Consider the following 25,463-nt stretch of genomic DNA (forward strand, 5'->3'; position numbering starts at 1 on the left):
GCAATTATTTTTATAATAACAAAGAAAAAGTTATGTAACATAGGTGAATCTGATTAATATTAGATATTTATTTTAAAGTGACGACAAGTTTTTTTTCAGGTAGGCTTATGCCAATTACACCATATTTTCATTAAACAATGCTCAATTTTCCCTAATATGTAATTAAAGGTTTCCAGAGTCACCTTTATGTAGTGGAAAAATTTTTGTTTGTCTCTGTTGAGATCACCAAATAAATTACGGTATTCATCACTAATTTCTTCTGCTTTTATTTATTTTGTGTATACCAAATATTTTTCCTTTTATTTTTGGTATCTTATCCAATAAAAAAAAATCTTCATCGAATGAAGACATCTTTGTTACAAGAAACATAGAAACTAGCAGACATCTCTTGCTTTGACACGCGTCTGTGTTTTCCTGAAGCGCCTATAGCCCGCGACTATCGACGCTGGTTCTCGGAAAACAGAAAATCTGCTTCCTTTGTGTTCTTATCCTTAAAGACGTCCTTTTGTAAAGCGTTAAAGACATTTTAAAAAGATGCCTTGCAAATGTCTTTAAGACGTCTTTTGATAAAGTCTTCAAAATATCTTAAAATTATGTCTTCAAGACTTGTTTTATACCCGTATTCATAGTCCTTCCTTATCTTAAGGATAGAGGAAGCCTTCATGAAGGATGTCTTGAATCTCCAAGGCTGCCTTGTTTCACAAATGTACCTCGAGTCTCCCTTCCAGAAGGAAGGAATATTTTAGGGATTTTTAGTAACTTACTGGAGACAGCATCGTTTTATAGTGCCTGCAACTAATTTCATGTAATATGAAAATTTTTTCGTATCGTGGTGATCGTGAATCGAGTCGTGATATGCTGTGATAAATTTTGAAACAATAATGGCTAAAGATAAAACTACAAACGCTCATTATACGGAGCAGGAAAAAATGCTCTTGGCGCAGCTTATTTTTGAAGAAAAAATAATAGAAAGTAAAAAAACCGGTGCGTCAGATCTAAAAGATAAGGCGGATGCATGGGAGAGGATAACAAAAAAATATGCAAGTCAAGGTTGTACGCCTCGCACTAGCAAACAGTTAAAAAAATGTTGGGACAATATGAAACAGAAGTAAGTAATAATAATGTTTAATTGATAATTAATTAGTTTTTATATACTTTTTTCTTCCAATGTACATCCTCCTTCCATACATATGTATATTCGTATATTTATGTATAATTATATATTCGGTTTCTATTATATTTTCATATCTATTACCTTAATAATTAATTATTTTAGAAAACGAAAATTAACCACGGCAATCCGACACGAACGACTTATGACAGGTGGAGGTCCTGCGCTGGTACAGCCAAATGACCCAGTGATAGAATTCATAGATGCAAATATAGATGTAGAAATTGACTGTGCATTTGACAGCACTGCAGTATTTGAGAAAGAATGTAAGCATTACATATAGTTTTTATATTTCTTTTATATTACGACAATCATTGTTGACTTTTTACTTTTAGATAATGTAAAGATGGATAGTACGATGAATTCTACGAAAAGAAAACTGATCATCGAAGTGGAAAGTGAGAAGGAAGAGGATGAAGATAATATCGATGAAGGTACTACGTATGATCAGAGCATTCCATCTACGTCTCGTAACACACTATTGGAAAAAAGGGTACTTCAAAAATTAAATACATAGAGGTAATGAAAAAGCTAATAAATTTGGTTAATATTAGTTATTAATATTAGTTAATATAAATTAAGAGGCCTATTCTGTAACTTTTAATGATGTTATGCATCACTGCGCAGCTTATTTGATACAAAAAAGCTGCGCAATGATACATATACATATACATATTTTGTGATTTCAATAACATTATTGAAACTGCAACGAAACAAAAGTGGAATAAAGAAATCTTTTTCAATAAATTAATGATAATGAAATATTAATGATAATTATTGATTTTCAGAGCATCCGTGACGAAAGGGAACTAAAATTTAAAAAAATACGAGAAGCAATTGAACAGCAGCGGGAGCTGCATGCTAAAAAAATGAAGATTGCTGAAACAGAAGAAAAGATAGTTCTGCTAAAACTTTTAAAGGAAGAAGAGGCACTCAAACAAATAACATAACTAATAATAACTTATTTATGTATCTCAAATCAGTTCAAATTATGTTTATGTAACGTAATGTATAAACTTTAATATATTTTTGTTAAATAAATGAAATATATATAATATACAGATATATATTTTTATAATATACAGATATACATATATAAATAATAAAAAAATATAATTAGTTCGTAGCACTGTTTTAAAAACACTGTTGTTTATTAAAAATGTCTTAAAATAAAAGCATTTCTGTGTACAAGTCCTATGCCATTTTGTTCATGATTTATGATGTCCTCAAATATATTTTCATTGAACTGTTCTTCGTTTACTTCGCCCAGATTATGTTGAATGCAGAGATTGTGCAAAACGGCAGTGGCACAAACAATAGCTACTGATGTGCTCAATTTTGTTCTTAAGCCATTATACAAACATGGAAATCGACGTTTCCAAACTCCAAACAGTTGTTCAACGATGACGCGTGTTTTCTTATGTGCAGTATTGTATCGAACTTCTGCGTCTGTCTCAGATCTTAAAACAGGCGTTAGTAGATAACTGCGGCACGCATATCCACTATCACCAAGTAGAATTCCATCTAGATGTCCCAGCTCGAAACGACAGCGCAGACCACTTCGATCAAATATTACGGCATCGTGAGTTGAACCTGGATGCCTGACAACCATGTCAAGAATTTCTCGTTGGGGTCCAGCTACAACCTATAAAAACAATAAATCATAACAATTATTAACTTATTATTAACATATTAATAATTATTTAACAAACAAAATTTGATATGCAAAATAAAACAGTTAAAAAAATATACCTGTACATTCAGAGAAAACCATCCTTTTCGATTCCGAAATACCTCTCCATTATTCCCTCCAGGATTTGCAATGCGTATATGAGTGCAATCGATACATCCTATTACGGATGGAAAGTTGGCCACCTCATAAAATTTATTTTTATTACTCCGACGTTTTTCTTCGGTGGAAAAATTGATATAAACACCTACGTATGATGCTAAAATTCTGGAAACTCGTGCAACAATTCTCGATACGGATGCTTGGCTGTATCCTCGCAAGTCTCCATTAACAATCTGCAATTAAAACAACATAAATGAAATAATATTAAATAATATAAAAATTATCTATTTATTTATCACAGTGTTAGAACACAATTTACAAACCTGAAAGCTGCTCGTTGCATAAAAACGCAATGTAATTAAAAGTTGCATCAACGGAGAAATCGGCAGTCCACGATTATTCAATCGTCTCAACGGAGCACTTACTAGAGGTAATAAGATCTCGATCACAGCTCCTTTGCTAAATCTGTATCTTTTTCGAAAAGGAACATCTTCGAAAAATTCCACGGGATTTTCCCAATCACGTATGTACTTTTTCGGAAGCCGCCATACAATCCGATCCTCTGGATTTTCATCCTCAAATCCATCATCAGAATCACTTAAAAATTCGTTGTTCATTATCTTTTTTTCTTTAATATCTTTCAATCTGAAAACGACACTGCAAGTAACATTCCACGATTGAAATGTGAGGTTATGTTTGGTTACATTCTGCGAATCTCCTCCTCAAGGAAGCTCATGACCTGCCTTGAGATAAGGGAGCCAATAAGGTTCCTTGTTCGGTTAAGGAAGGTTTATGAAACTTGAAACAAGGAATAAGGAATCCTTATTCCTCAAGGAAGGACTATGAATACGGGTATTAGATACGCATGTTGTCTGAGTGGCGGCCATTTGACCGGCGATTTTGCCTGGCTAGTGCCTTGTGCGCTGGTGGGCGCTCATTTAGCAGTTCGTTAATTATGACTAACACGCTTTCTTCGTAAGATATTTCGATTTCGAGCCCGTTATCTATGTTGTATCCGGAGCTGTCACTCTCGTCTTCAGGAGGACTTGTCCTCGGTGAGGGACTCTTCTTCGATGTCACCCTTATTGTTTATGTTGACGTCTTCTTTGATTGCCCCAATGTTGTCGGGGTTTCTCATTAGTGTGACCCGCCCACCGCAATAGTTGCCATGACGACAATCCTGTATGTGAATAAGCCTGTACTATTTATTTTGTACTACTCCGCAAATCTTACGATGACAGGAATAATGTTTGAAGTTCCTTTGTACCCCGCAGCAAGCAAATTCATTGCTTTCGCCTGAATTGAATTTAAAAAGCAAATAATGTTTTATCAACATATACTCAATATTATTTTTATCTATACATCAGAAATTAAAACATTTTTTAAATTTTCAACTAAAATAAATTATTCTACATTTTTAAGATGTTACTGTTGTATTTAAACATTTTTCAGTACCTGTTCCTCTGAAAACAAATCAGAACATTGTACGTTCTACACATGATCAATACCTATGAAACCTAATATCTTTTCGTTCCGTTAATCTGTTAACAGAAGCACCAACGTTTCCTGTTGCAACTTGATTAGCACGAATTTTTGCTCTCTTTTTGGAAATTACAGTTTTATTATCTCGTCATATCTAAAACAATTATTACTTAAGTACTGCAGTTACATGTCACACAATAATATTTTAAGTACTTTTATTTTTATTGATTTACTCACTGATTTTTACATGGCTTTTCTTTATACATCTTTATAAAAGGTAACAAAATTAGTTGACCAAAACTAGCAAAAAATATATTTATTTAAAAATTTCGACCATGTGGTTGTGGTCCTTATCAAGTGACAATAAATTATGTGTAGAATATAAAGCTTACAAATCAATTGTCATAAATGTCCATTATATTAAAAGACTTAATTTGTCGAAAGAGAGAAACTGTCATATTGTTTCACATATTCGTCAATACTGAGTAAAATTCTATTTCACTCTGCCCTAAAAAGGGCAGACATTGTGTGTGTATGTGTGTGTGTGTGCGCGCTTCTTTAGTAAAACTTTTATCTCTTTTTCTCTTTTATCATTTTCTTATCCTTTCCCTTACATTAAAATAACCAGAAAAAAAATAATTAGAGAAAAGTTTTACGAAAGAAGCACACAAACACACCCACACACACATACACACACAGTCTGCCCTTTTTAGGGCCACTTGATGTACAAATTTGACTGAACAACCTCTCCGCGGTGTACATTGGATAATGCGAATGCCGATGATATGTCAACTTTGAAGCTTCATATCTTGGGAACGGCTTGCGTAAGAGACATCAATAAGTAGTGTTTTGAAAACGTCTCGACAAGGGCTACAAGAATATGCAATAAAAAATAGGGGATTCCATTTAAGAAATGATCGATGACCTTGATCTGACCTTCAATAGGTCACTCAAGGTCAAGTCCATATTTTCATCATCTGTCCCCCTTCAAGTCCTACAACTTTTGTCTGAAACATTTTTCCGCATCTTCCATATTTTTCGAGATGTTTGCCTGGGGAGATTAAAACGGGACACCCTATATATAATATATCTCAAATTTAATTATTGTATGAAAGTTAGCGTACTCGGGATTCTATAAATATGATAAGCTATCTTAACGGCGCATCGCGTTACATCGCCTTGTGCGCGCGCCGGGGAATGATCGCGTGTGATCGTCGAGATAAGAATGATCTATCTCGAGATTCGTGTGATGATGATGATGTGAATTTCCGGAATGATTCGAGATGATCGGCAAAGTTTCACGGAAACGTTGGAAATGAATTTCGTAGAAATTTTCAAAGTTTCGGGGATAAATTTCTCGAAAAATGTTGCCGAGGATGATTGCACGCGCACACACACACACGCACATACGCACACACACACGCACGCACACTATGTACAACGACATTCGCGCTATTTACAAGCGAACAAACTATTTACAAGATGAAAGAAAGATGAGTAAAAACTATTTACAATAAAAGCGCAAACTATTTACAAAAAAGAAGAAAGAAAGAAAGAAGAGTACAAAGTATTTACAAGAGCGCTCGCACGCGCTCATCAAAGGAGATCGCTACGCTTCGTGCGCGACGCGACGATTCTCGTGCCGCTCGTTAAACTGCCGCGACGCCTCTCCGGCGGCCAATCGCGCGAGTCGCCCCATTATATCGCGCACGCGGTAGTGGCCGACGTTGGCCTTCCTGAATATGGACCGAAATTTGAAATTGGTCGCGTTCGATATGTCGCACGCGTGTTTCAGCAGCGCCTCGTCGTTGTCGCTCGTGAATCGTGCCTGCCGGACAATCTTTGTCTTGGCGCTTTTCGGAGGCCTTCTCCCTCGGATCGCGCTCGCGTCCAACGGCGCCCAAGATGATGAAGAAGGCCGGTGCTGCTGCTGTTGCTGCTGCTGGTCCACCTCCATCTCCACCACAGCGACAGGTCGACGAAGTTGAAGACGACGACGAGGACGGGCGACTGCGAGGAAGACGGGTGACGACGGTCTTGGCGTCTGAGGCGGTAGCGGCGGCGTCGGCGGCGTAATGTCCCTGGACGTGCCAGGGACAGGCTCCTCCTGCTGCTGCTGCTGTTGTTGTTGTTGTTGTTGCTGTTGTTGTTGCTTCATCGGCTCTGGCTCGTCGCTGCTGTTGCCGGCCCTCCGGCGGATCTTGCGAGGGACAATTGCCGACGACGACGTAGACAAGGGCGATCTTCCGCCACCATGCTCAGCCGCCGCTCTTGCCGGTACCGCCCTCCTTCTCTTGTTCTGGTGAGTGTGTGATACGGACGTGTTTCTCAGCGCTCCTACCGTGGGACTATTTATCTGCCGCTTTATGCCCCTCGGGGCTTTCTTTTCCAGTGCTGCCGTATCAGGTGCACCAGAGCTCGATTTCTCACTATCATACACTATCATAGACGTGTTTTACCGATCTGACTAGGGAATCCCCTTGGAGGATCTAGTACCTCCTTGGCAACAGGCTTCGGGTTAGCTGTGGACCACCATGAGGAGACGCTCCATGTGCCTCACGAACCAGTAGTAGTGACAGGTGGTTGTTCTTAGCCAGAATGAGAGGATGCTTCTCTTCGTACGAAAGCATCGCGTGTTGTAGTCGGCCCCCCCAATCGAAGTAGGCCCTTCTCATCCAAGGTCGGGCGGAGTTTTAGTAAGGGGGACCGATTTGAAAGTGGCCTTGTGGTCCAGAGATGTAGGATCTCTTCCACAAAATCCTGCTGTTGGGCGATCCGCACCCAGCTGGTGCGGGCTGCGTTTATTTTGTCGCACGGAAGGAAGCCCGTTTTCCTGTTATGAGGTTGGCGAGCATTGTAGATGAATCTAAAACAGAGAGCAGAGATACGCAGCAGCCGATGCATACTAGAGAAGCGGCACAACAGGTCGTTGTCGAGAGCGGGTTGCGAAAGGTGGACCACTACCGGCTGACTCTCCTTCTCCACCGATTCGGATGAGACTTTACTCGACTCTGGAAGAGTGTAGTCGAGTCGACTGAGCCAGTGAGGTCCCGACCACCATAAGTCTAGGGATCTCAATTCTTGAGGGGAGATCCCGCGCGTCGCAGCATCCGCCGGGTTGTCTGTGGTAGGCACATAATTCCAGTGTTGTGGTGGTACCAGTGACTGCAGCTCCGCCACCCGGTTAGCGACAAAGGGTTTCCATCTCGCAGGATACGCTCTTATCCAGGTCAGTGTGATCGTTGCGTCCATGCGAAGACAGGCTTATCCTTTACTCCTAGACCCTTAGCAGTTGTGCGTAGTAACCTGGCTAGTAGCAGAGTTCCGTAGAGCTCCAACCTCGGGATAGAGACTTGTTTCACCGGGGCAACCTTGGTCTTGGCAACCAAGAGCCGCACGGTAACCGTGTTAGAGGCGTCACTCTCCACATGTGGCACACCGGCAATAATGTTCGCCGTCACTCACTGAGAGAATGCCCGAATCCGCACTGCACTCACAATTCAAAATCCGGCTCGAAGGACCATAAAATGTTGAAATAAAAGTCGGTGAGAATTCTGATTGGTTGGAGTGAGGCGGAAATATGGGCAGAAACCACAAAATAAAAGGGCGATGTTTCACTCAAAAATATAAGTCTAATTTATTCACTATAATTAAAAAGGAGAAAAAAAATAATACTGGCCTTCTGCCAATTTACCGCAAAATAATAAATGTGAGCTCAGAAACTAAAATAACAATATCTTTGGCAATTGATCACAAGTTGGAAGGTGAGAAGTCCGATTGTTATTGAGACATGTGCCGTTAAACGGGACCGGTAATGGCCGCACCGCGGATCACGCCGCACTTGTATGGGTTGATTGAGATTCACTTGTCGTTGTCCGTTGTCACAATGAGAGATCCGATAATCGTTCCGTGAAGATGAAGAGTCCGAGAGATAGCACTGGTCCGTTGTAGAGTTTTCTGATATCACACTTTTTGTCCGTTCGCTTACTTATGTTCATGTTTAGCCGAGAGAGAACTGCTCGAGGTAACCGGAAACGAAGTACTGACTACGATGATAGCGAGATCCTTTTAGAGGCGACATGTGCGCACGATGATTGATGTGTTGCTCCTTGATTGGCCTAGTTACCTCAGGGAGATAGCCCGTGATTTGTGGGTCACGGCCATGGGAAAGGGGGGGGGTGAAAATGCGTGTGAAGTCAGAAAGAGAGAGAATGAGAGAGCGAGTGATAGCGGGTGAGTGGGAGTGAGAACGAACAAGGAAGAGGTCGTTTAGGAGTGTAGAGATTTTCCTTACATTCTGCCCGCCTTCGGCAGCAGCGTTGCCGAATGACCTCGAGGTGAGAATTATGGTGAGCTATGTGGTGATAAGAGCTTCGAAGAAGTCGTTGAGTGATCCGATGGTACTGGTAACAGTGCTAACTTCATGATAGGCCGCTTGAGTTCTGTTGTTGCCGTCTTGAGTGTGACTACCCGGCAGAGTCCGTTCCTTGATGTAGAGTCGTTACCCGTGCGAGAGGCCATTTTGATGGTGGAAACCGTTCGTCCGTGATGAGCACTAATGATCCGATCTGAATTTGATTGGAGGGGTGATGCCACTTGGACATTGAAAGATGTCGTTGCAGACATTCAGAGGACCACCGTGACCAAAAGTATTGAAGCCGTTGCTGGATGAGTTGCCAACGAGAAAGTCTTGAGGTGGGCACTGTTAAGAGAGAAGGTTCCGGGAGTGTGGCTAGAGCTTCGCCAATAAGAAAATGCCCCAGTGTGAGAGCCGCCAAATCTTCAGAGTGGTCCGAGAGAGGACACAGAGGCCTAGAGTTGAGAACAGCCTCGATCTGAACTAGAAGAGTTGTAAGTTCTTCATAGGTCAATATGGTTTCGTTGATCGTCCGCCGAAGATGATGCTTAACGGATTTTACTGCCGCTTCCCATTTGCCGCCAAAATATGGAGATGCTGGGGGGTTGAACCGCCAAGTAGTTCCGTCCTTGGTCAGTAGATGAGAGAGTGTATTGAATTCTTTGGACCCTGAAGTGAATAGTGGCCGTAGATTGATATCTGCCCCGATAAAGTTGGTACCACAATCACTGAGTAGAGTTTGACAGATGCCCCGCCGTCCTGTTAATCGCCGATACGCTGCTATGAATCGTTCCGCGGAGTAGTCTGTAACTGCCTCAAGATGTACCGCCGAAGTTGAGAAGCAGACAAAGATCGCGAGCCAGCCTTTGTGACACTTAGCCCCTCGTCCACGCCATGTCTTGAGAGTGAGAGGGCCAGCGTAATCCACGCCTGTGGTGAGAAACGGGCGAGAGGAAGGCAGTTGTCCCATGAGTTGTTGTGCCCTGATGCCTCGTTGTCGAGCACACCGAACGCAGCGGAGAATGTGAGATCTTACTGGTGCTCTGCCACCAATGATCCAGTAAGAACGTCGGAGATGTGTCAAGGTTGCCTGAGTTCCGCCATGGAGTGTCCGCCAGTGAGCATCCGAGATGATGAGCCATGATAGGTAAGCGTCTCGAGGTAATATGACCGGATGCTTGCAGTCCGTGTCCAGATGGGAGTGTTTGAGTCGTCCACCGACTCTGAGGATGCCAGAATAATCTATGAATGCAGTGAGCTTAGTGAGAGGGTGAGACCTTGACAAGTGTGCTCCGTTTGAGATGTCTATGAGCTCCGATGAAAAGTATGCCGCTTGAACCTTCCGTATCCAATACAACCGAGCTGATTCCAGGTCCGGGGGTGAGTAGTGTGGCCATAGATGATTGTGGTATTTTCCTGAGAACTGCGTAGGCCCGTTGGCAAAGGGCTGTGATTCGAAGCAACCGGTTGAGAGAAGAGTAACGATGGAGAAGCTCTCAGAGAGAAGGTTGTTTCACCATTGATGCGAGTAGGAGACCTGGCCGTTCCTCGAGATCCGCCTTAGAGTTTGGTTGTGAATGTAAGCTGGGCCAATGTTGAGAAGACTGTGTTAACCATGAGGGTCCGTTCCACCATAGATGATGTCGTGAGAGTTGACCCGGAGAAAGACCACGAGAGGCACAGTATTTTCCTTCCTGCAGGATTTTCCTTCCTAAAGACAAACCGCCATTGACCCTGTGGGACTTGTTCTTGAATTGCCGCTACCCGATTGCGAACAAAATCCTTCCAACGAGATGGATGACTGTTGATCCATGTGAGTGATACCGAAGAGTCCGTCCACAAAAAGATTGGGGCCTGAAGAATTTCTAGAGTCCTCTGCACGTAGTTGATGAGACGAGAGAGTATTACCGCCGCTGTGAGTTCTAACCGAGGAATGGTTAGTCGTTTTAGAGGCGCTACCTTGGTTTTAACGCATACAATTGTGATGTGTGGGCCCTCCGAATCAGATGTGGCCTTGATGTAAACCGCTGCCGCCATTGCCAATTGTGAGGCATCTGAGAAGCCGTGGAGCTCAACCGTTGAAAATGGGGTGAGATATATCCAACGTGGAATCTTGAGTTGCGACAAATCCGGTAGTTCTTCGCGAAATTGAGTCCATCAATGTTTGAGTTGTGGAGAGTGAGCATCATCCCATCCGATTTTCTCTAGCCATAGTTCTTGAAGTAGTATCTTTCCCCTAATAGTCACCGGTGATAGAAAGCCGAGTGAATCAAATAATTGAGATATTTCCGAGAGAATTGTCCGCTTAGTGACTTCCGCCTTAGAGGAGGCCTTGACCGTAAAGGAGAATTGGTCCGACCAAGATTGCCACGTGAGTCCTAGAATTTTGCCCTGAGGGTTGTCATATTGATGAGCTTCAGTTGAGGTGTCATCCACTGAGAGTGCCTTGAGTAGTTCCTGATGATTGTTTTGCCACTTGGCTAAAAGGAAGCTGCCCGCCGTGCAGAGCTCGAGTACCTGCGCTGCCGTTGATATTAATTCCGATATGTTGTCAGCGCCGCCACAGATATCATCCACGTAGCGCCCTTTTGTGAGAGGTGCGACCGCCATAGGATTCGTGATGAAGATGTCGCCTAATCCAGAGAAGTACATCCGAAATATCCGGTTGAAGGTTGACACCCGTATGCAAGAGGTCATTGAGTGAGTTACCTGAACTGTGAGGCTGGACCCGTTGAACACTACTCTCAGTTTGGTAGTGATGTCTTCTCGAAGGACCCCGTGATGAGGAAGATAATAAACTTTGAGAGGTTCCGGTGCCGAGAGGGGGACCCTGACCATATGTTGGAGACTTTCATATTCTGAGAGGAATGACCGGTAGAGATTGCAGTACACTTGGTCAGTCGAGAATCGCCGCAATGTGCGTAACAAGTAATGTTGCGCCGTTGATCTGGAAGCCCCTAGGTGGTCCGCCGATGATGCGAGAAATATTCGCACGATGTAACGTCCCGAACTATCTCGTCGATGCGTAGCCTTGAAATGAGCCTCACAGGCTGCATCTTCCGGACTGACAAGTAACACTACCCAACTGATACTCACCGATTTGAATGAAACTTAACATACTTATTAAACACCGAAAAATATTAAATACGTGTTTTCTTGTTTCGGCTAAACACGCTTTTTAGGGGTAGAAAGCACCCCTCATCCCCTGGAGGTGGAAACAGTTATGGCTAATTATTTCTGAAACGATACATTTTCTGAAAAAGTGCTTAGGACCAAAGTTGTAGAGTTCAAAGTGATGCACTTGATGTCGACCTTGAGGTCGATTTTCAAGGTCAATTAAATTTGGAAATAATTAGCCGTTGCCGGACTTTGACCACATCCTGTATCTATAATCAGTAATTTTATGCGTTGACTCTAAATCTGTCTTCAGAATTGATTTGTTGCGTTATTTTGCTAAAAAAAGAAAAAAAACCTGACGTAATGGGAAAATAGGCGCAAATTTATAGAAAAAATAAGGAGAAAAAAGTTTTGTAAGTAACTTCAGAATAGAAGTAAAGATAAGAAAACATAAAATGTCTCACTCTAATTATAAGTTAAACATTACCTTCATGCTATATTAGAAATTTTCAAATTTTTAAAAATTTTTATTGCTACTCTGGAGTTATCCACAATATCTTTTACTCTTTATTTTGTATTAGGATTTCATTCGGACATATGATCAATTATTATTTTCCCGACTGTCGTTGAGCAAGCATTTTCCAAAATTACTTCTTGATCACTTATTTGCTATGAGCTATCTTGCTCGTGAATTTCGTTCGAATATACCTTCAATTATCATTTTCACATCTGTAGTTGGGCGAGTGTTCATTGTTTATAGTTTTACGTCAATTGTTCTTACGACTGCTGTTTCTCGTGAATGTTTTCAAAATTCTTTCGGAAAGTATTTACTGCAAGTACTTTTCCATCATTTGTTCCCACGATTATTTTTTGTGTTAATTTCATTTAGGCTTACAATCATAAACTCTGCTTTCTATGAATTTACTTTGAATCTCTGTTATAATATTATTAAAGCATTGTTAATCTGCAAAATTTCATAATGTCATTAAACCCAAAAAATATTTTAAAGTTATTATGCCTCACTTTCGAGGACCCAGTGTACAATATAGAATCTAGAATAACAGATGAAGAAAGATCATTCGCTTCTCAACTTGCAGATTTGATAAAAGACGCTATCAATTTTGATATATTTAAAGAGACTTATGATACTTTGAACTGTACTGATGCTAGTGTGATTCCTGATGCTGTTTTAGTTGAAGACAATCCAGAAGATGTTTCGGAAGTTATGCAAGACGATACAAAATTCAGAGAAATTGTAGACATTGATTATAAGAAGAGAGTAATTGAATTTTGGCGATCTGGACAAAAGAAAAGAAGGAATATAGAATCAGTTAAAAACCGATTTAAGAAAGTTATAAATGTAACACAATTGTACCGATGGGAAGCACAAGTTGCTGAGGGTGGGTCAAGGACTGATACATTGTTATATATCTCTCAATACGTTCTAGAACAATTTAACAGTGCATCTGATCGAAATCTACCCATTCACGATTTAGATCTAAAGAGATGGGCCTTGAAAGCAAGAGAGGTAGTTCATTTGCCTTCTCAATTATTTACGGCTTCATCAAAATGGATACACAACTTTAAAATACAACATGGTATTGTTTCAAGAAAAATAAATAAATTCGTGACACAAGCGCATATTTTAAATAAAGCAGAACTATTGGAACAATCTTCCAATTATGTGAGTCAAGTTAAACTAGATATAGGCTTGCTAGGAACAGCAAACGTTTACAATTCAGATCAATCAGGGTTCAATTTGGAAACACATGCTGGTCGTACATTAGCCTCAAAGGGTTCTTTGAAAGTGGAGTGTCTTGCTCAATCTTTGAATTCCTTGACTCACAGTTACACAATACAACCTTTAATATCTGCCGATGGTATCTTGAAATCCCCCTTATTAATAGTTCTGCAAGAAACAAGTGGCCGTTTCGGACCGATAATACAGAAGTCAATGTACAAAGCAGATAATATCCTCGTTTTTGCCACAAAATCTGGAAAATTGACATCCGACATTGTTATTAAATGGTTTGAAGATGTCTTCTTGCCTAATGCTGGCAAGAAGTCTATTTTGTGTTTGGACTCTTGGTCAGGACAAACAGAAAAGAAATTTAAAAATATAGACAAGGGTAATAAAGAAGTAAAAATCCTTACAATTCCTGCGGGAACAACTGGCTTCACTCAACCATTGGATGTCTACGTATTCAGACCGTGGAAAAACTTCCTGAAACAATTTTCGGACTTAATTCTCTTATACAACTATGACATTAACCTACATTTGAGGAATAACATTCTCAAAATTCAATCATTAATCCACAATTAATTCTCATCACCCCGATTCCAAAACATGATTAAATATGCCTGGTGGAAAAGTGGATATATTGAAGAAAAACCAGATAGATGTGAAACGCCTGTTGATTTCTGTTTAAAGAATTGCGGTACAGTCTGCAAAATCTGCAATAACATTGCAGTAATAAAATGTGCGTGGTGTACTAACTCTCTGTGTATGGAGCATTTTTTTGCGATAGAAAATAAAGCTATTCCTCATTATTGCCATGAATATAAAGAATAATGCCAATTATCATGGAATTTATACTCATAGACTATGAAAATAAATTATGAAATCTTGCCTTCACTGGCTGGATCTCGACCATATCTTGCCTTTACTGGCTGGATTTCGCTCACATCTTGCCTTCACTGGCTGGATCTCGACCATATCTTGCCTTTACTGGCTGGATTTCGCTCACATCTTGCCTTCACTGGCTGGATCTCGACCATATCTTGCTTTACTGGCTGGATTTCGCTCACATCTTGCCTTCACTGGCTGGATCTCGACCATATCTTGCCTTTACTGGCTGGATTTCGCTCACATCTTGCCTTATTTGAATGAATAATTAACTTTTAATTCCTTTATTGATCGAATTATTGATCTTGCCTTAATTGGTTGGATCAATGAACAATTTAAATTGCAGAGGCTTGTTTTATTTACAAATCACCAACGTTCTGAATGTAAAATTTTACGCTCTATCGATTCTCGGGATGAAAAGTAAACTACTCCCTTTGAAAAACATGAAATGATTTTCAAATGACCTTGAAAATCGACCTCAAGGTCGACTTCAAGGTCGCCATCAAGTGCATCACTTTGAACTCTACAACTTTGGTCCTAAGCACTTTTTTCAGAAAATTTATCGTTTCAGAAATAATTAGCCATAACTGTTTCCACCTCCAGGGGTTAAGGAGTGCTTTCTACCCCTAAAAAGCGTGTTTAGCCGAAACAAAAAAACACGTATTTAATATTTTTCGGTGTTTAATAAGTATGTTAAGTTTCATTCAAATCGGTGAGGTAGTATCAGTTGGGTAGTGTTACCTGTGAGTTGTGAGGTAGGAGAATCTGGAATCTCCTCTTGAACCCAAAATCTTGTTAGTAGTTCATGGAGGTCATGATCTACAGAGACCGGTTGAGCAATGGCGCCGGATGAGGTTGAGGTAGAGATTGGACCAAGGATGATCCATCCGAATACCGTGCGTTGGGCGATGGGTTTGTTTCTACTTCCATTGCTGACTTCCGATTCGATGAGAAGACCATACGAGTCCGCTCCGATGATCATCTCTACAGGGCTTGAAGTGAGAAACTCCGGATCCGCTAACTGAAGCCCATGAAGATGAGGCCACCGATGATCTAGTGCCGAAAATGCAGGAAGAGGCGTGACCAATTCCGAGAGTACGAACGCCGTGATGCTGATGGTGTGGTGAGTATGAGTTGACCGCAACGTCAGTGAGACCGAGCCTCGAGTTCGTTCAGTGTGAGATCCGCCGATACCGGTTGTGGGAATGGAGGCGTGTTGTCTGGCGAGTCTAAACCGAGTGGCCAGTCGCCTAGAAATGAAGGTGAGTTCAGATCCTGGATCGATGAGCATCCGTACCTTATGAGAATCTCCGCAGGGTGTTAAGATGAGAGCCTGGCAAGTGGCGAACAGTATAACCAGTCGGGTGATGTGATGAGAATGTGAGCATGCTACGTCCGCTGGAATGAGTCACTCCAAAGTGAATGAGACGTTGCTTTTGCTCGGTGAGGTAGAGCCTGAGGTCTGAGTAGCCGCCGTGTTGGATGATGATTTAACATCATGAAGTGGAGTTGAGGTGTGCCGTGGACCTTCCTGATGTATCATCGTGTGATGTTTGTTTCCGCATTCCCGGCACCGCTTCTCATTCTGACATGAGGTCGCGTTGTGTCTCCCTAAGCAATTGAAGCACAGCCTCTTCTCGATGACGACGTTCCTTCTGAGAAAAGCGGACAGGTTTCTAAATCGCGGGCACGTTACGATATAATGAGGCTCCGAACAGAGTGCGCAGCCTGAGGACTTTCTGGGTGAAGCGGTGGACACGAGAGCCTTGGCCGGGGCCGCTTTGTGGCTGGGTTTCAAGACAACCTCGGATACACTCGGAATAGATGGTCCCGGTGCTCCAATCTCGATACTCTCTAAGGCTCTAGCTCGTCCGGTGAGAAACGACCGGAGGTCCTTGTACGATAGTGAATCTGTGGAGGAACCTAACTTTACCTCCCATGCTTCACGTGTCGCTGAGTCGAGCCGTTGCACAATGAGATGAACCAGTAGGTGATCCCAGTGTTGAGTAAGCGCTCCAAGGGAACTCAGCGCATTGAGGGCCTCCGTAGTAGTATTGAGAAGCGCATTGAGATCCTTTGCCGAGCGTTGTGTCACTGTTTTGATGCGAAAAATCCAGTTGAGCAGAGATGAGCAGGCGTTTATTCTGAGGCCGTCTATCTACACGACGGGTCTCATGGGGCGCCACCAAGAGCCCACATCATTGTGGAGGACACCACAATAGAGGTGGGGGCCCACATGAAGTACTTGGGCCTCCACCTCGATGGCAAGTGGACATTTCGCGAGCACTTCCGCCAAATATCCCCCAGGGTGGAGAAGGCAGCAATAGCTTTACAACGCTTGCTGTCAAACCTTGGGGGGCCGGGCGGGAGTGTTCGCCGACTGTACGCCGGAACAATACACTCGATGCTCCTGTACGGAGCCCCGGTATGGGAGGAAAGTCTGGGGGCCGCCCGCGGGGCAAGGAATGCCCAAAGGCAACTGCAAAAGCGGGTGGCCAACAGAATATGCCGGGGCTACCGTACGGTGAGTTGGACGGCCGTGGGGGTACTCACAGGAGTACCCCCAGTGGAGATGCTCGCCCGCATGTACGCTGATGTGTACAAGCGTACACGCGAATATCAGCGGGCGGGCGTCCCAATAACGGAGGGCCTCCGGCGTACAGTCAGAGTCCACGCCCGACGGGCGCTGATCCAAAGATGGAAGGACAGCCTCTTAGATCCGAGGCTGCCGGGACAGCGCACCGTCGGAACCATACAACCCTGTCTGGAAGATTGGCTAGACAGGGCCAAGGGTGTCCTACCACATGACCCAGATGCTCACAGGTCATGGATGCTTTGGGGAATACCTGGGTCGAATCGGAAAGGAGCGCACAACGCGGTGTTGGCACTGCGGCCACGAGCGGGACACCGCCCAGCACACACTAGCTGAGTGTGTTGCCTGGGCGGGTGAGAGAGCGGAGCTCGTGGCCGCGGTGGGAGGAGATCTGTCATTGCCCTCAGTAGTGAGGGCAATGACGGAAAATGAAGAAGCATGGAGGGGATTCTCCTTCTTCTGCAGCACAGTTATGCTGCAGAAGGAGGAGGCTGAGAGAAAGAGGGAACGGGAGGGAAGACAAGGGAGGGAAGTAGACGAGGAGACAAATTCGACGGAGGATGGGGACGGGCCCCCTTTTTTCCTGCCGTCGGTAGGCTTGCCCACTTGTGGTGGCGGGAATCGGGGGGGGGGGCACGCCCCAACAGAAAGCGAAGGAGGGAGACAAATACGGAGGATGGGGACGGGCCCCCTTTTTTCCCGCCGTCGGTGGGCTTGCCCACTTGTGGTGGCGGGAGTCGGGGGGGCGCGCCCCCAACGGAGGGCGAAAGAGGGAGAGTGAGGACTGTCCACACAATGCGTGGAGGGAGAGTGTCGTCCCCTTCAGGGGCGGCACTCTCCCCGAGAAGGAAAAGGCGGGGGGGGCGGCGAGTCGGCATAGGATACCAGCATCCTCGCCGCCCCCTACCTTGTGACCGGACGATGGGTCTTGAGAGTTCGGGAGTTATATTGTTTAGGTAGTTTTCCTACCTTTAACACGGTCGCCAGTCCGTTTTTCTCCACCACGGACAAGATCTTTGGATTCCCAGAATGAGAACCCCTTCACCAGATGAGTACCGCTGCTGCGTAGTCTACCTGGTCCACAGACAAGACCTCTGGATCCCCAGGATGAGAACCCCTTCTCCAGATGATCACCACTGCTACTTAGTTTACCTTGTCTACAGACAAGACCTTTGGATCCCCAGGATGAGAACCCCTTCTACAGATGAGCACCCTTACTGCTTCACTGCTCGCGGCTACTGCGTAGTTTCCTTTGTCAGAGACAAAGGCACAAGATAACGTCATCCAACTGTCACCTTTGTTCGTTATATGCAATGAGGCAACACTCGCGTCACACACTTTGTTAATAATTAATCGTATTAATTATTGTTTCAGGATCCACCAGGATGTGACGGCTTCCAGTCTATGCGTCAGGGTCTGTCCAGGATTCTCCGAAGACGTCACCACGCACAGGATTTCGTTTATGGATAAATGAACGAGCACTCGATTTTATATTATAAATATATAAAATATTTATTTAAAATTAACATAAAATAATACTCTCCCTTCACATCCAAAACAAAATAAAATATACTTCACGCACAATACAAAATAAAATAGCTTTGGTTAAAATTGCACGACTTGACTCATGCGTCTTTCCGCGTCGGTGGTCGCGAGCGCAAGAGCCTCGAATCCTCTCTCGGCTCTCCCTATATAGCCGTGAGCCCCCACTCTGCGTCGTCGAGAGCTCCTTGCGCCTGCGCGTCCTACAATCACGCATACGCGTCTTAAACTCTAAATACATATTATATCGTTTGCGCTTATTATATCTAACTGCTTACAGTCCAATAAACGCTTAAATGTAACGCAATTAATAATAATTAATAATTAAATACAACAAAATATAATATGGTTATCTCCGCAATGGTAAGTACCATTGATGGTAAGTTCGAGTGTCGGTAAGGTTACCGACTGTGCTCGGTCGGTAAGTCGGTAAGTTTTGTTGTGTACACTTTACAGTCGGTCACTTATCGTCCGTCGGTAAGTGGTCAGACTCGACGTGTAAAGTATTTTTCCTCGGGTCGGTTAGTTACCGACCGTCGGCTGTCGGTAACTGTTTATCTTCTGTCATTCAGTTACCTCAGAAGAAGTCTGCAGCGGCTGACCTCTTTCCCTGGTCCCGGATCTGGTCTGTCGGGACCCCTTCGGCCGTCTTCTGCTCCGTAGACGGGCTCGTTGGTTGTCTGAGGAGTTTGACTGGCTCCCCGCTGGCTGCATCCGCGGTCATCCTTCTCAGCCTAACTTCCGGCTGCAACGCCCGAGTAGAACACCCGCTGTGGTTTTAGTGCGGTAGGTCTTGGACCTCCTGGTCGATTCACTAGTGGAACGGTCAAGGGGAACAATGAGTCCCACATAACCCTCATCCCCTACCCGGAGGGTGAGTGGTACCATGACGGTTTCCACAGCAAGAAAAAAAAAGGCGTTTGTTCTCGTACCTTGAGACTAGAAGATCCCAGGCTGAAGCTAACGAGTCGTTCGAGAGAGGTAAATTTGAGATGAGCTGTGCCACTTCTCCAGTGAGAGAGGTCCGGAGATAATGCATCTTTTCGACATTGGATAGATCCGCATTCCGTCCGACTAATGAGACGAACAGATCATGGAATGGCCGCCATGCTGAAAAGTCGCCTGAGAAGTTGGAAGAGATTTCCGGAAGGTGACAGCGAGTTGACGCTTGGTTGCCGATGGTGAGGTTTGCGAGTTGAGAAGTGGATTGGCCGGAGAGTGGATTGACCTGGTCCTTTTCTTCAATGTGGATGAGGAGCTCCGCCTTTGCTTCCGCATAGAGATTGCAGACATTGGTCAAGAATGCCCCTTTTGAAATAGTCATGGTCGAGGAGAGTGTCGACCTTCGAGTCTGATAGTCGTTCGTGAGACGCCTCGAATTTTTGCTAGTTGCTGTCGAGAAGGTCGAGCTTGACTTTGAGGACTTGTAGTTGGCAAAGGCTGCTTTCTTGCACTCGAGAGCGACCGACCGAATGTAAGTAAATCTGTTCATTTGGAGCGAGATTTTGGCCTCCAGATTTGACATGATGAAAGCTCGGGTTGATTCGTTGAATGGTCACAAGGTTGAGAAGATTCCGTTCCGAGAGAAGCACCGAGATGAGACTATATAATCTCGATTGAGTGTACTGAGCGCGAGTGCGCCGTATCACTCTCCGACGGCGTGGTTGAGTGTCACTGCGAGTCGTTGCGTAGCGCGAGCGAGAGAGAAGAGTACCGCGCGACGTCAGCTGTTATCGAGGCGACCGAGTGTCACGGGCACGACGGTGTCCGAGCACCGACGACGTGCTCGAACCGCGGAGCGAGACCGAAGGCAGAGAAAGAGAGGGAGAGAGAGAGAGAGAGAGAGAGCGCACTATGAGTCTGGAATGTTCCGGAAGATTCGCCGGTAACACGTGGCACACCGGCAATAATGTTCGCCGTCACTCACTGAGAGAATGCCCGAATCCGCACTGCACTCACAATTCAAAATCCGGCTCGAAGGACCATAAAATGTTGAAATAAAAGTCCGGTGAAAATTCTGGTTGGTTGGAGTGAGGCGGAAATATGGGCAGAAACCACAAAATAAAAGGGCGATGTTTCACTCAAAAATATAAGTCTAATTTATTCACTATAATTAAAAAGGAGAAAAAAAATAATACTGGCCTTCTGCCAATTTACCGCAAAATAATAAATGTGAGCTCAGAAACTAAAATAACAATGTCTTTGGCAATTGATCACAAGTTGGAAGGTGAGAAGTCCGATTGTTATTGAGACATGTGCCGTTAAACGGGACCGATAATGGCCGCACCGCGGATCACACCGCACTTGTATGGGTTGATTGAGATTCACTTGTCGTTGTCCGTTGTCACAATGAGAGATCCGATAATCGTTCCGTGAAGATGGAGAGTCCGAGAGATAGCACTGGTCCGTTGTAGAGTTTTCTGATATCACACTTTTTGTCCGTTCGCTTACTTATGTTCATAAGTAAATGTATGTTCATGTTTAGCCGAGAGAGAACTGCGAGGTAACCGGAAACGAAGTACTGACTACGATGATAGCGAGATCCTTTTAGAGGCGACATGTGCGCACGATGATTGATGTGTTGCTCCTTGATTGGCCTAGTTACCTCAGGGAGATAGCCCGTGATTTGTGGGTCACGGCCATGGGAAAGGGGGGGTGAGAATGCGTGTGAAGTCAGAAAGAGAGAGAATGAGAGAGTGAGTGATAGCGGGTGAGTGGGAGTGAGAACGAACAAGGAAGAGGTCGTTTAGGAGTGTAGAGATTTTCCAAACACTAGCCCTAGAAATAAGAATATTTCTTAAAAGTTTCATACGTTAGATTTTATATTTTTATTATTATGTTGTAACAGCCGCTTTCGCGAGCGCGGACAGTACAGTCGGGATCAGGGCTCGAGAAAGGGTAAAGCACAGAAAGCAAACGGTTAAGTAACAAATGTTTAATTTAATTTATTGAATGATTGAGCATATGTACAAGTGTCGGTGTTTGGTCGTCGCGAGTTCGTGTATGTATCAATATAATGTGTGTATGTTTGTGTATCCACGAGGTCTCAGCGCGATGTTTACGCACGTTGGTAGGCGCAGGGCCAGCGCGGCGCGGGCGGCGTCGCGCGACGCGGCTACTGTGCGAGAGAACGGCCGCTCTCTTCGATAAATCGATTGTATGCGTTTCGGATACTTATCGGGCCGTGCCGCGGTGTCGTGCGGGGGGGGGGAGGGGAATCGGCGTGTCACGGCCGTTCGTGTATTAATTAATTATGACTTAGGGAAGCGTCTTGGGAACGCACCGGCTGCCGCGAACACTCGGCAAAGGCGGCGGAGCTCCACCCGTTGGGGCCGGTGCGTATAGTGGTGTTGCGCACGGGGTTTCGGTTCCCGAGAGAAATCTCGGGAGAGACGGAGAACACTTCCACCTCTGAGCCGGAAAATGCGTGCGTGTGCAAGGATGATCGTGGTCACTAAATGTTGAGAGTGCCTCTGTGGAGGTAGAGAACGCTTCTGCCTCGGATTCGGTGATTTCGGTCGGGTCTTCGCTCGGCGACGCCGGAATGGCTGCGGAGCGGACAGGAATCTCCCGTCTATCTCGAGATCCCGTCTTTTTATACGGATCCGAGAAGCGAGATTCGGGGCTCGTGGTGGGGAAACGAGGTTCGGCAAATGCCGGTGCGCGTCGGAGTTTCTCGGAGGATCTCGTTCTCCGTTATTACTGTCGTTTAACGGCGGTGCAGGTTTCTTAAAATTGGGCGCTAAGCGCCTGCTGCTCTGCCCGACCGATGGTCGCCGGGCGCAGCCTTCCTGTCAGTGGTCGACCGGGAACGATGGGGGGTGCTATCGTTACAATGTTCGGTCTCGGATTACTTTTCGTATACCTGACCTTGAAAAAAAACAGCTACGAGTTTCGACCATAGGGGACCAGCCGCTTTGTTAAAGTGAGAGAGGGGAGGGTCGAAAAAGGGAAAAGACAACCAAAGTGTCGGTTTTTAAAATAGTCGACCGTTAGTTACGAAAGTATAAGGTAGACAGTGCCGGAGAGTGAAAATTTAAAAGATGGAATCAACATCTGATTCTTCAATAAAAAGCGATGTTGAACAAAAAGATTCGCTCGCAGGAAGTAGTGAGGTTAATTTGTTAAACGATGAATTTGCGAAATTTCAGCTGAAAGGCGCCGTGGTTTACATGGATAATCTTCTGGAAGAAAATAATCTGATTACACCAGAACCACCTTCAACGATTTCTTATGAATCGATTCTTATCGGAGAAGAAATGTATCACAACACTGTGCAAATGATTGCCGAAAAAAAATTAATCACTGATGAAGAATTAATAGCTGTACATGAAGCTGACGAAAACAATTTTTTCCGAGAATTAGAAGATAATGATTCTGAAGATTCTGATGAATATCAACCAGATGAAAAGAAAGCGAAACAAGTAGAATACATTTCGCTTGATTACAAAATTAAAGTTGTAGATATTGTAAAGGAACATCCAAATTGGAATTTGAAGAACCTTCAGAAAAAAGGATGTAGCCGTTTAAAAAGCATGAAGAATTTGAAGAGGTGGAAAGAGCACATTAAAAAGGGCGGATCAATTATCGATAAATATGCTACTATCGACTCTTGAACATATGATCGCTTTACAGAAGCTCGAGAAAATTTACAACAAGTAACAACAAGAAACTTGCAACAGTGGGCTTTGGCTGCTGCATGTCAATTTGAAAACTTTGATTTCAAAGCTTCTTTTTCCTGGGTAAACAGATTCAAACGAAATCACAGAATTCGACAACGAAAAATTATGAGATATGTGAGTGAAAGAGAGACCTTCACGATGCATAAAATTTTGAATTCTGCAAAAGAATTTCGAATTCAAGTACGGTATTTAATTCCAAATTTTCAAATAGAATTCGTCATCAATACTGATCAAACAGGCAATTTTATAAAATTAAATTTCACACATTGTAAATATTTGAAAATAGTTTATACACAATATTATATTTTGTTCCTTATTATTTACTTTGTATATGAATTTTTTTACAATCATATTACAGGTTGCCAGTACCAGTCTACGTTTGACAGAAGTCTTGCCGAACAAGGATCAAAAACTGTTCTCGTGAAGAAACAACATTTAAATAGAACAACGCATTCATACACGGCCCAATATGCAATCACATTGTCCGAAGAATTGATTCCTCAAGTATTTGTGTGCTTACAAAAATCGACAGGTAATTTTGGGCCCAGAGTTCAAAAATCTGTCGACGAATTTGTAACAAAATATAAAAACATCGTCGTTACAAGTTCAAAGTCCGGAAAGTTAACGATCCAACTATACAAAACATTTTTGACAAACGTTATGTTACCATACGTTAAAGAAAACAAATTTCTACTGTTGATTGACTCTTGGGGAGGACAAACAAATCCGGGTATATACGATGAAATTTTTAAAGACGATAGGAATATAGGAACTTGCACTATTAAAATTATTCCCCCAAAATGTACACCTATATGCCAACCATGCGACGTCTATTTCTATCGACAAGTTAAAAATTTAATCAAGCGTCTTCAAAACTGTTCGTACTTGATTGAACGGAATCACGAAATATCATCTAGAGAAAATTGTATTAAAATTCACTTCATTGTTCATCATCAATTGTCATCATCAATATTTGTTGATATGTTACTTTATGCATGGTTTGCTTCAAACTTTGTGATAAAAGGGAAATTTTTTTAAATGTAAATCAAGCTTGCTTTCCCATAGACCTTTTGAAAACGCCCTGTACATGCAAAAATGCTGCATTTATCAAATGTGCAAGATGTGCCATAAATTTATGTTTTTATTGTTTTTACGATCAATACCACGGCATCTTGAAAAGGCACTACTGATTCCACTAATTAATACAACACTTTTGTAATATGTAATGTTTGTTGTGAGAATAAAAAATGTATGCTATACAAATTTGTTTTATTTATTTTCGTTCTTCATATATTATTTACAATTAATGCTATGCTAACAAAAAAAATAATTATTGTAAATTTGTTATTTATTTATTTTATTAATAGTAATATATTTCTCGAATTAAACATTAATCATTCCCTTATATTTTTTACAGAAAGCTATTTTACGTTGCACGAATTTTCTTTAAAATATATGGAACAAAATGTTAAAAATTAAATGTTAATTATTAAAAAGAACTCGCGTAATATTTATTTATTTATTTAATGTTAAAATGTTGCTGGGAACAAAAAAAATAAATTATAAAAAATAAAAGAAAAAAAATAAGTCACACACGGGGAGATTCGATCCAACGATCTCGCGCTTACAAAACAAGAGCGCTACCGCGCTAGCTGCTGAGCCAAACGGTCGCTTCGATTATCATCCACTGCAACGTCTTAAGACCTACTCGAAATATATAATATTTTTTTTCAGACGAATGCTTGAGAAGCGCGTTCTCTCACTTTAACAGAATTTGTTTTTTACTGAGTACTACTCATAAAAAAATCACCGTTTGAATCGGTGATGGGCACGTCTGACACTCCCCTTGTGAGCTGACTAACGCGCCGAAAGCTTCGGATCGGTTGTTGCCCAGAGCGACGTTGCAATCCTTTCGCCTCGGCAATCGCACTGTATATTGACCTTGAGAATCACGAGTGTGAGTAGCCGCGAATTGATCCTCGCAGTGTTGATTCTCTGGAGAACGGGTTGGGTCCGTTGTCAGTTCCTCCAATTCCCAAAACCGTTGTAAAGCTTGACCGAGGTCATCATGGGAGACTGCTGCGTGAAGGATGGTGACGTT

The 25,463-nt window shown here is 43.1% G+C and overlaps 3 protein-coding genes, 1 long non-coding RNA gene and 1 pseudogene across 4 annotated transcripts; 3 read left to right on the forward strand and 2 right to left on the reverse strand.

The window, feature by feature from the left end:
* Nucleotides 1–1,381: 1,381 nt before the first annotated feature.
* Nucleotides 1,382–3,816, forward strand: LOC145937409 (uncharacterized). The gene is made up of 3 exons (XR_014425553.1): nucleotides 1,382–1,437; nucleotides 1,507–1,605; nucleotides 3,691–3,816. It is a non-coding gene; the product is annotated as an uncharacterized LOC145937409 (long non-coding RNA).
* A 5,095-nt stretch (nucleotides 3,817–8,911) lies between these two features.
* On the reverse strand, nucleotides 8,912–10,839 carry LOC145937869 (uncharacterized). Its single transcript, XM_083041231.1, has 2 exons — nucleotides 10,762–10,839; nucleotides 8,912–10,249 (listed from the first exon to the last, which is right to left on the reverse strand). Exons 1-2 carry the CDS (start codon nucleotides 10,837–10,839, stop codon nucleotides 8,912–8,914), a joined length of 1,416 nt encoding a protein of 471 aa, XP_082897357.1.
* Nucleotides 10,840–15,000: 4,161 nt separating this feature from the next.
* On the reverse strand, nucleotides 15,001–15,836 carry LOC145937870 (uncharacterized). Its single transcript, XM_083041232.1, has 2 exons — nucleotides 15,287–15,836; nucleotides 15,001–15,089 (listed from the first exon to the last, which is right to left on the reverse strand). The coding sequence occupies exons 1-2, from the start codon at nucleotides 15,834–15,836 to the stop codon at nucleotides 15,001–15,003; spliced, it is 639 nt and encodes a 212-aa protein (XP_082897358.1).
* A 1,113-nt stretch (nucleotides 15,837–16,949) lies between these two features.
* On the forward strand, nucleotides 16,950–18,612 carry LOC145937871 (uncharacterized). The gene is made up of 2 exons (XM_083041233.1): nucleotides 16,950–17,368; nucleotides 18,513–18,612. The coding sequence occupies exons 1-2, from the start codon at nucleotides 16,950–16,952 to the stop codon at nucleotides 18,610–18,612; spliced, it is 519 nt and encodes a 172-aa protein (XP_082897359.1).
* A 4,111-nt stretch (nucleotides 18,613–22,723) lies between these two features.
* Nucleotides 22,724–24,552, forward strand: LOC145937872 (uncharacterized; annotated as a pseudogene).
* The last annotated feature ends 911 nt before the right edge of the window (nucleotides 24,553–25,463 follow it).

The sequence above is a fragment of the Prenolepis imparis genome, unplaced genomic scaffold (assembly GCF_030444845.1).
Source record: "Prenolepis imparis isolate NDT839.2.m4 unplaced genomic scaffold, iyPreImpa1.0 SCAF_6, whole genome shotgun sequence".
Taxonomy (NCBI): domain Eukaryota; kingdom Metazoa; phylum Arthropoda; class Insecta; order Hymenoptera; family Formicidae; genus Prenolepis; species Prenolepis imparis.